A 10,971-nucleotide genomic window follows, 5' to 3' on the forward strand; every position below is an offset into this window, starting at 1 on the left:
CAGGGGGGAGCCTGCTTCCTCCTCTCTCTCTGCCTGCCTTTCTGCCTACTTGCGATCTTTGTCAAATACATAAATAAAATCTTTTTTAAAAAAGTGTAAAACATTGAGAAGCATGTCACTTTTCTGATGTGATGTCAACTTGAAATTCTTCAAAGTTCAAAAGCTTTTTCCTTTTGTCATCAAAACTGTCACCACCCACATCCACCTTCATGTCCTTTGTGCATTTTAGTAGTTCGGTCTCAGCAAACATTCGTTGAATTTTAATTAGGAAGTGTTTTGGTTGGAAGTTGAGAGGCCTAGAATGTCATGAGCACACTATGAAGGTGCACATATGAGTTGTGTCTGTCCATAATGGCAGCTTTATTCAATCATAAAGCAAGGCTAATATAATTATACAGAAGGTTCTGGATTCCAAACACAATGGCGTTTTATTAGTGTTTAACTTGTTTTCTTACAGATCACACAAATTAAAGCACAAGGGAATTGCCTAAGATGAAAACAAGTGGTAGGAAGTTAATGAAGCAAATACAGTCATTTTGTGAGTGTGCAGTTGAGATAAGGCCTCCTTTCGGTCTAGGTCTGCTCTCAGCACTTGCTACTTGATATGTTCAAGCAGTGAAGATCTCTGTGCTGTCCCGAGACTATTGGGGCAGGGTCTTCAGGACAGTTGCCTTTTTGATGTGGTCAGAGATGAAAGAATCAGCATCTGGAAAGTCTTGACAGTTTGCTGCAAAAATCCTCCCTTTTTAAAGGGATTCAATTAGTCTTGGACCTTTGCAGACCTCCTCTGGTTCCGCTGGTTGTCAGTTTTTGGTGTGGTCGGCCTGCGCTGGCTCGGAAGACATCTGTCCTTAGCTGCGATGCCCTTGACTGCTTGCATCATAGCTTGACCTAAGTTCTGAGTAACTCCATCTTAATTTCTACACAGGGTTAACTAAAACCCATGATAAAAGTGAAGCAGCAGTGAACTCAACACGTGAACAAGTGAGCAATACCCTGTTGCTGTTTTTCTTAAGAGTGTTTTTCCTCGAGAACGTAGTTTACTTTGGCTCAGGTATTTCCCTCAACAGTCAATTAGAAAACAGGACTCATAGACAAAACACAAATATAGAAGTAACTTTTTCGCTGTGGGATTGTAATTCCAATGTAAGACAGAAGATCCCAGAGCAACCTGAGACACTGCCTCGCCCTGATTGGAAAGAAGATCTAGGCGATTAGCGAAAGATGATTCCTTCATCCCTCGCTCGTGTTCTTCTGGGAGCCACCTCCGCTAACTGCGGAGTCTTTTGTAGTCAGCGGACGAACGTAGTCATTGGTGGAAAACCATCAATTGACTACGGCCGCTAGCCGGCGCTCGCAGAAAACCTGACTGCATCCCAAGCCTACCCTCCCCCGATCAGGCCCGGGTTTCCCGGGTTACTGGCCTCCACTCGCTCTCTTCCGGGAGGCGGCGAGCCTACGCTCCCGGCGCGTGACGCAGCACGTCGTGCTATAACTACGTGACGCGCGACGGTACTTCCTCTTTGATCGCCAGACCGCCTTTCAAGATGGCGCCGGTGGGTGAGAGTGGGGTTTTGGTGGGAGCATGTTTCCCCAATGTAAATGATTTTTGCCTCTGGCGAATTGGGGAACTCTCTTTTGAGGCGAAGGGACGGCAGAAAGGGAGACTGGGTCAGGAGCAGAAGCACGATGTGAAAATTCTGAGTTGTTTTTTTCGAGACACTTGGCGACTGCCATGCGGTCTAAGTGGAGTTCTAGGTGGGCCCTAAGTTTGGATGAGTGGTTGTCGCAGCGCAAGGAAGGAGGTTCACAGCGATGAACCGGCCTAATGGGGCAGCATTGGGCCGTTTCTTTTCAGTCTCGCTTCTGGTAACGCCGATGCTGGCCTATTGGTTTGCGCCAGGAAGGAGATTGCGTGATCGGATCGGTCTGATGGCTTTGCTAGAGCGGAGGGAGCTCCGAGGCCACAGAAGTTTCAGAGAATTTCAGAACTAAGTTGGGGAAGAAGTTTTTTTACTACCTCATGACGGAAGTTTTTAAAAGATAAAAGTCGAGACTCGCGTGTATATAAGCGTGCACCAGAGAGTTTATGTTATTAACAAGGGAATCAGTAAAATGTTTAATCCAGTCCAAAGAGCATTTGAAAGAATAGGTGTATGTCAGCAATTAAGTTTTGGATATGTGGGAGTGGTGGTGGTACAAATTACTCGGCTTCTTAAAAGCAAACTGGCATTACTACGTGGTGTACTTTTGGGTGGATCTAATTTGGAGATGGTATCCTCTACTGATCTGTTTGCAGTACATTGCCTGAATGTAATAGTAATAGGCTAATTAATAGTAGCCACAGCAGCATTTTACTTGGATAGCCCAGTTATGGATTTTAGTCTAACTTTGGGGAATGGAAAACTAATGTTAAAATTTTTTTGAATTGAAAAGTCTCTACAGGAAAGGTCCCCCTCTCCCTTACCTATATAACAAAATAAGGATTTAATTTCTAGACTTTATTATAAGGATATAATATATTATAAGGATATCATACTATAAGGATTATATATAAGATTATATTATAAGGATATAATGTATATATTATAAGGATTTAAGACTTTATTATAAGGATTTAATAAATTCCGGCATATAATTGAGCTTGGGCAAGGTATAGTGAACAGTACCTGATCATTTAAAATTGAATGTCAGTGGTCTGGAAAATATTGAAAGCCCATAAAACTTAACTTGATAATTGGAACAGAATGACTTGATTAGAGGTCCAAACCAGCCCTGGGTGGGTTTCTGTTTTAATTAACAGTAGAAAGTAGGTTGTTTCTTGTAATAGTCTTTCGTGGTTGTATGTGTAGGATTCTTTGGAATTATCTGATGAGGAGAACTAATAGGGGCTTGCCAGATGTTTCGAGCTTTCTTGAGTTTTGCATTTTGGAGACACTTGGGTGATGAGTGGGGAAAATTCCCACTGGATTTTACAAAAACTTGGTTTAAACAAAGTTAAGGACCCCTTTCACACAGTGTGGCTAGGGGAAAGGCTATACCCAATAGATACAAAGCAGTTTTTTAGATCTTGCACGATTTCCTGTATATAGAAATACAACATCACAGTACATTGTACATCTTTGGGCTGCTACAGATTTTTAAGTTTTGTATACAAAGTGAATAAATTGAATAGTAGTAATTACGTTAACTTTCTGTAGCAGAAAGACAAGAAACCTAAGAAGTCAACCTGGAAATTTAATTTGGACCTTACCCATCCAGTAGAAGATGGAATTTTTGATTCTGGAAATTTCGTAAGTAACGCTCTCCTCAGCTTGTTTTTTTCATTGTAATAGAGTTCTTAATGACTTAAGTATGTAATACTGATTTTAACCTGAGCTCTATTCCTAGGGTACCTTCCCTAGTGAATATCTAGGGTTTTCTTCCCTAGTTTTGCATGTTTTCTGTTTTAAAACAGGAACAGTTTCTACGGGAGAAGGTTAAAGTCAATGGAAAAACTGGAAATCTGGGGAATGTTGTTCACATTGAACGCTTCAAGAATAAAATCACAGTTGTTTCTGAGAAACAGTTCTCTAAAAGGTTGGTATTTGTTTCCCGTAATACTTTAGTGAAATTATGGTAGTTTGAATATTTTATGGAATACACAGTCCTTGTATTTTCTCTTCATAGGCAGGAGTAGATGTGGTGATAAGGTCAGGGAGATAAAAACGGAAATGTTTTGAACTTATTAATGGCCTATGTGAATGGAAAATGGGTTCAGTAACTGGGCCAGTTCCTTAGGCTGGTTGTCAGTAAGTGTAATTTATTGCTGGAATATAGGAAAGTTATATATAGGGCTCTTGTCCAGTGCATAGTAGTCCCTGAAACCCAATTATATATAAATTTAAACAGTGTTAGGTGTTTTTGTTTGTTTTTAAAAATTTTATTTATTTATTTGACAGACAGATCACAAAGTAGGCAGATGGGCAGGCAGAGAAAGGAAGGGAAGCAGGCTCCCTGCTGAGCAGAGATCCTGGCTCAGTCCCAGGAAGGCAGAGGTTTTAACCCTCTGAGCCACCCAGGTGCTCCGCAGTGTTAGGTGTTTGGAAGATGTTGCAAGAAACCTGTCAGATGTGTAACATGAAAGTAATGTCCCAAATTAAGTAATGTAAGTGTTTTCTTATACCTCAGTTTTTAAGGTCTTGGTGGTTTATTTAGTAGGGGCAGCCAGTCAAAGGTAAAGTCTAACGTTTTGCTGGTTTCAGTTCGTCTAATTTACTCAACAAATACTAAATACTTACATGGCAGCACTCTTGTAGGACTGGATAGCCAACCAGGCAAGTACCTATTACTAACTCCAATTCTAGTGGAAAGAAATGATAAGGTATTAACTAGTTGAGAGTGCTGTGTAAATGCATAAAGAGGATTTCAGGGTTGATATTAGATAAGGTAGTTAAGGAAATCTCATCTAAATGAAGTGCTTGAGTGAGACATGCAAATTAGGGGATTCATGATTATGGCTGAAAAAGATTTGGTGGTGGAAGCTGAAGACTGAGCCTATTGCGAGAATAGGTGAGCCCTTGGTGGCTCGGACTAAAGTAGAAGTGCATGTTATCTGTGATTATGAATTCACTAGGGATTTGGGGATGAAAGGTTATGTTCACAAGGACTTGACAGACATGCACATTATTATTATAAAATGCAATGCTGTATTTGCTGTGTCGAAGATAAAAGATAGGGCATAGGAATTTGCAGAGAACCTGAGATGAGTAGTGTTGCCTGTGGAATGAAGTATTCTAGCAAAGGGAACAGCATTAAGAACAGGGAAGTTCGGGGCGCCTGGGTGGCTCAGTGGATTAGGCCGCTGCCTTCGGCTCAGGTCATGATCTCAGGGTCCTGGGATCGAGCCCCGCATCGGGCTCTCTGCTCAGCAGGGGACCTGCTTCCTCCTCTCTTTCTCTCTCTGCCTGCCTCTCTGTCTACTTGTGATCTCTCTCTGTCAAATAAATAAATAAAATCTTTAAAAAAAAAAAAAAAGAACAGGGAAGTTCAAGGACAGCTTTGATAGTCCAGAATTTAAAGTGTAAGTTGAAGCGAATGGCTGGAGTGATGAAATTAGACCATGTTGAAAGCTTTTATGACTGAGCCATACGTTAGTTGGAAGTATGTCGATAATCCTGAACTTGTAAATGAATTTAGCCCTGTTGTAGGTTTCCTTTTATTGATCATGGGATTGAAGTTAGGGAGGTTGATAGTAGTGAAAGGAATGTTGACATGTTAGTGCATAATACATCTAAGGAATGAAATTTTATATTAAAAGGTAATCTGGTTATGGCAATAAAACTGATGAGGAAGCTGCTGTTGCTCTTTTTAGTGTCATCATAAAGGATGTTTATATTAGGGAGATGGGAGAATAGGGTTTGTAGGGCATCAACTGATTGTAATTGGGGTTGAGTAGCCGCTACCTTACTAGATCCCCAGCAACCTTGAACAATGTTGGATACAAATATTTTGGAGGGAACATTAAAGATGAATACAACTGCTTTTTATATAGTAAGCCTTTGCATAGTCGATAATTGTATTTATTAATGAGATTCATGTCTTGATTTTAAAGGTATTTGAAATATCTTACCAAGAAATACCTTAAGAAGAACAATCTTCGTGATTGGCTTCGTGTGGTTGCATCTGACAAGGAGACTTACGAACTTCGTTATTTCCAGATTAGTCAAGATGAAGATGGATCTGAGTCTGAAGATTAGGTGAATGAAGCTGCCCCTTACAGGGTTTTGCTTGTTAATAAAACGAAGGAAACAGCCAGAAATGGACTTTTAGTTTATTGGTGAATAAAAAGCATTATACCCTGTATGTTAAGCTTCCACCTCTTTTATTTAAGTATATGCCATTTATATGATTCTGGGCTTTCCTTTGATACTTTTTGTAAGTAATATTTAAGTAGCTATAGCTGGTAGAATTTTTTCAGGATTTCTGAAATTTACTCCTTTTATGGATGTCCTCAAGTTAAAATATGTAGTATTGTGTAGGAAATAGTGAAACACAGTATTGTGTATGACTTTATATAAATACTTAAAATTCTCTTGGCAGTCTTAAACATTTTTATAGTTTGTTAATGCAGTTCTGAGTGCTTAGAACAGTTTTCAAACATACATGCTCATATTGAGTCACTCCTGTCCTCTGCTTCAGAGGATGCTGACTCCCTGGTTCGCATAAAAGCTCTATGGGTGAGTGTGGTACCACACTAAACCAGTGTTTAATTGCCTGTTAGACGTCTCAAACCAGATGCCTTACAGGCACTAGAAACTCAAAATCTTTAAATCAGAACTCTTGATATCTTTGCCACTAAATCTACTGCTGTGTTCCTTGTCCAAAAAATAATTTACTCAAGACAGTTGGAATCTCTTCTCCTTTTCTCAAGTCTCCTTCCTGGTAATTCTAAAAGTAGTGGTTAACTATTGCTTTGTTCTCAGTGGATAGACCCTTCCCTCCAAATAAAGTGGCCTCGTAGCAAATAGAATGGTTTGGCAAAAATCCAGATTGTGAGAGATAGAGAATAACGGGAGGGAGGTACTAGAGCATTATCAATTTTCTTGTTTTCCAGTGGTCCCAAGTAATGTGTCTTTTTCTATGATTAACCCAAAAGTGGTGTCATTATCTCAGGTACTTGGGCGGTAGACCCTGATAGCAGTAGAAACATGTTGCAAAATAATGTCTTGACTATTACAGCCTAATGTACAGATTTACATAATTGGTTTTGGGAATAATTTCATCAAGAGTGTCAATTCTCTTGATCATTAAGAACTTATTGAAGTACCCTCCAACATTAATGTACTACTGTAGTGCAGCAACTTCTTTGTTCTTTCCAGACAGTTGTAATATCCTCTTAACTGCTCTGTTTGAATTGTTCACATTTTTTACCAGCAGTAACCAAGATCCACCTGAGATTCCTTTGTTGAGCATTGTGGATACAAGGGAGTAACAACAGCCTACTCTGGTTAGGGAAACACTGCCTAGTAATGCCATACAAACTGTTGAGTACAACAAAGGAGTGGCGTTTCTAAAAGGAATTTGATCTAGTCAAGGTAACAGGAAATATTTGAGCTGACATAACAACAGACATGGTAGTAACTGGGTAAAGGGTGTTTCAGGCAGAACATCATAGGTGAAGTTCTCAGCACACTAAGAAACTTGTTGGTAGAGAGTACATCTGGAATAGAGTGGTGGTTATGAGGAGAATTTGGAAAGGTAAGGTGGAAACCAGCCCATGCAGAACAGAAAAACATGTTTTTAATCTGGAGAGAATGGGAAGCTATTGAATTTTGAGTGAACAGTAATGTGATCCAGTGAGATGACCATTTTGAAAAAGATCTATGGCTGCATTGTGGAAAATGGTTTTCAGAGTGGTCATAGATGTAAGGAGACAGGAAGTTATATAGCAGTATCCTGTGGGTATGGTGGGTAGCATTGGGGTGTTGGAGGAGATGGGAAGAAGTGGACAGAGTTTGAGAGTTCAGAGGATAAAACCTGGAACTTGGTGGTAGGGAAAAGTGTTGAGGGTGACATAATTGGCTAGAAGATTGCATTTGCTGATCACAATAGAAGGCAGGAGTAAGGGGAAAGTTAATTTTAGGCTATGCTGAATTTGTGTTCCACAAGATGTCCTGAAGAAGGGTTTAAGTGAAGATGTCCACTGGTCTGTGCATAGGTGGTAGTAATGGGGAGGGGTGGAATTGCCTGTTGGGAGTGTATAGTGAGGATTAAGTATTGCAGACACCAAATGCCTCCATTCTTCCTCTAGAGTGCCTTCCAAATGATCTCATGTGTTACTCAGATGTTTAAAATTAGTTTCCAAAGTTAATTTCACATTAATATGTGCTCAGGCCTGTTGTACACTATGCCTTTAAAGAGTTGGCAGGTTAGTTGAGACCAGCAAATTTATTTAACTGTTGAAAGCCAGCTGTATAATGCAGTATCACAAATAGAAACACTTGTCTTTGTGAAACTTATACTCCAGTGGAGGAAGACCGTAAAGTAAAATGTATGGTACATGATAGATATGAGAAGAATAAGGGAGATAGGGAATGTAGTAAGGAGGAAGGTATGTTGCACTTGTAAATGGAGTCAGAAAAGGCTTTACCTAGAAGGGCTCAGTGTAAAGTCCTAAAGGAGCTAGTGGATCCAAATAGATAACCTATGGGAGAAGCATCTAGGCAGGCAGAGACTAGCAGAACAAAGGCCCTGAGGCAGGGGTGCATCTAGTATATTCAAGGAACAATAAGAAGATCTCTGACCTGAGCTGAATGTGTGGTGGAGTAGAAGGTGAAATTAGAAAGGTGAAAGGGGTATGTGTATGTGCTTGGCGGTGGGTGGGGAAGTAGAGGATGGGGTTGCATGAGTTCCATTAGCACCTTAAAACAGCTTATGGTTTGAGGCTCAAGAACCTAAGAAGCAGTTTAGCTGAGCGGGTCAGACTGAGGATTTCATGAAGTTGTAGTCAGCTGTGAGACTCAGCTGCAGTCATACAAAAGCTAGCAAACTACTGCTTGTTTTTGAAAGTAAAGTTTTATTGGCACTGCAGTCCTGAACGTTATTTTTCGAATTGTGTAAAATGGCAGAGTTGGCTAGTTGCAATAGCGATAGTAGAACCTGCAAGACCTGAACTGTTTACTTTCTGGCCCTTTAAAAAATCTTTCCTTTGGGCTTGGCTGGAGCTGGATGATCTATTTCCAGGCTCCCACAACAAGGCTGATGGTAGAATATAGCTTCTTGCCAGGTGCATTCTGCATGGAGCCGTTCATGACCTAGCAGGTGATTTTTTCCAGAGTGAGTGAGCCAAGCCAGGGGGAAAAAGCAACCAGGACGGAGGCTCCAGTGTCTATAACCCAACCTCAGAAGTTCTATGCATTTGCTTCTCCTTGATTCCATTGAGCACACAGACCAAACTTGGAAGAGTGAGAAGGGATTGTGCAAGAGTTTGAACACCAGGAGGTGGGAATCTATCCAATGCCATGTTGGAGGCTACATACTACAGGGGTATGAAATAGGGAGAGCTAGCTACGCAGGCCATTTGCTTCAGCTATTTTCCCGAGTACAGTGAGGAACTACTAGTAGACTTGAGCTGAGAAATGTAATCTGACATATTTTAAATGAATGTTTATAGTGGAATATTTTGTTAGTTTATGGTAAGAAGCTATGGAAAATCAGGAAATCTCAGACTATGCATTCTGGCAGGTGACTTCACAGTTTGGAAGCTGTGAAGAATAAAGTCATTAGGGGCTCCTGGGTGGCTCTGTTGTTAAGCATCTGCTTCAGCTCAGGTCATGATCCCAGGGTCCTGGGATTGAGTCCTGTGTCGGGCTCCCTGCTTGGCAGGAAGCCTCTCCCACTCCCCCTGCTGTGTCTCTCTCTGTCAAATAAATAAATAAAATCTTAAAAAAAAAATAAAGTCATTATTCTGAAGGACTGAAAGATTCTCAAATTTCTTTGCCTTCCAGCATCTCTATGAACTGAAAACAATAATCTACCTGCTTTTTGTTTTTTAATTTTTTGTATGTTCTTTTTGTTTTTTAATTTTTTAATTTTTTGTATGTTCTTTCAAATTCTGCTACATGTATTTGTATCCATAAATAATATATATAACATTGTTCTGTGTCCTGTTATAATTTACAAAGTGGTCCCAACCTATGTATATCCTTTTGAATTTATTTTATACACTGAGTACAATTGTTAATAAGGTTTTTTTTTTTTTAAAGATTATTTTTATTTGGCAGAGATCACAAGTAGGCAGAGAGGCAGGCAGAGAGGAAGGGAAGCAGGCTCCCTGCTGAGCAGAGAGCCTGATGTGAGGCTCGGTCCTAGAACCCTGAGACCATGACCTGAGCTGAAGGCAGAGGCTTTAACCCACTAAGCCACCCAGGCGCCCCTGTTTATGAGTTCTGTGTTGATTTGTAGAGATCTGGTAAGTTTGTTTTGATTTCTGTGGTTTTTCCATTGTATGAATATTTACATTCCCTGTGTTACCAATTATTATTGGTAATCCAATTATTGGTAATTGGTAATAATTGGTAATACCAATTACTATCACTTGAACCTATTTCCCCTATTTTTTTTCGTGTTTTTTCTGTTTATGCTTTTCCCTTCCTGCCTCATTTAGGGCGAAAGAGTATCATGTTTCCTTTCTTCTTTTGTTTAACAGTTGGTCTTTATCTCCCATTCCCTACCTGCTGGTCCTCCACACAGAGGACCTCTGGCAACCACCAATCTGTTCTTCAAATATATAGTCTTGGTGAATAGACAGATAGATAGATTCCATATATAAGAAAGATCAACAGTGTTAGTCTTTCTGGGACTTACTTCATTTAGCATATTGCCCTTGAGGTCCATCCTTATAAAAAATAACAATATTTCATTTTTTATGGCTGAGTAATATTCCATTGTGTGTTTATATCACAATGTCTTTATCCATCAGTGGACATTTAGGTTGTTTCCATATCTGGGCTACTGTAAGTAATGCTTCAGTGAACATGGTGGTACATACATCCTTTTGACTTAGTGTTTTCATTTTCCTTGGGTAAATATCCAGAATTGGAATTGCTGGATCATATAGTAGTTCTATTTGTAATTTTTTGAGGAATCTCCTTACTGTTGTTCACAGTGGCTGCACCAGTTTACAGTCCTACCAGTAATGAATGAGGGTTCCCTTTTCTCTGTATCTTTACCAACATTTCTTATTTCTAGTCTTTCTGCTAACAGCCATCTTAACAGGTATGAGGTGATATCTCATTGTGGTTTTGATTTGTATTTCAGTGATGATTAATGATCATTGTTTAATAATCACTGTTGGCCATTTGTATATCTTCTTAGAAAAAATGTCTATTCAGACTGTCCATTTTTTAATTGGATTTTTTTTTTGCTATTGGTATGAGTTTATTAGATACGTGATTTGCAAATATTTTCTCCCTTTCAGTATGTTGCCTT

The 10,971-nt window shown here is 39.7% G+C and overlaps 1 protein-coding gene across 2 annotated transcripts; it reads left to right on the forward strand.

The window, feature by feature from the left end:
- Positions 1-1,458: 1,458 nt before the first annotated feature.
- Positions 1,459-5,844, forward strand: RPL22L1 (ribosomal protein L22 like 1). 2 transcript variants are annotated; one of them, XM_059391558.1, is made up of 4 exons: positions 1,459-1,556; positions 3,201-3,293; positions 3,458-3,579; positions 5,594-5,844. In XM_059391558.1, the coding sequence occupies exons 1-4, from the start codon at positions 1,548-1,550 to the stop codon at positions 5,736-5,738; spliced, it is 369 nt and encodes a 122-aa protein (XP_059247541.1). In that variant the 5' UTR covers positions 1,459-1,547; the 3' UTR covers positions 5,739-5,844. The 2 variants fall into 2 exon arrangements, with proteins under 2 accessions (XP_059247541.1, XP_059247542.1); XM_059391559.1 differs by having other exon boundaries at positions 1,460-1,556; positions 3,204-3,293.
- The last annotated feature ends 5,127 nt before the right edge of the window (positions 5,845-10,971 follow it).

This window comes from Mustela nigripes, chromosome 2 (genome assembly GCF_022355385.1).
Source record: "Mustela nigripes isolate SB6536 chromosome 2, MUSNIG.SB6536, whole genome shotgun sequence".
In the NCBI taxonomy this organism is placed as follows: domain Eukaryota; kingdom Metazoa; phylum Chordata; class Mammalia; order Carnivora; family Mustelidae; genus Mustela; species Mustela nigripes.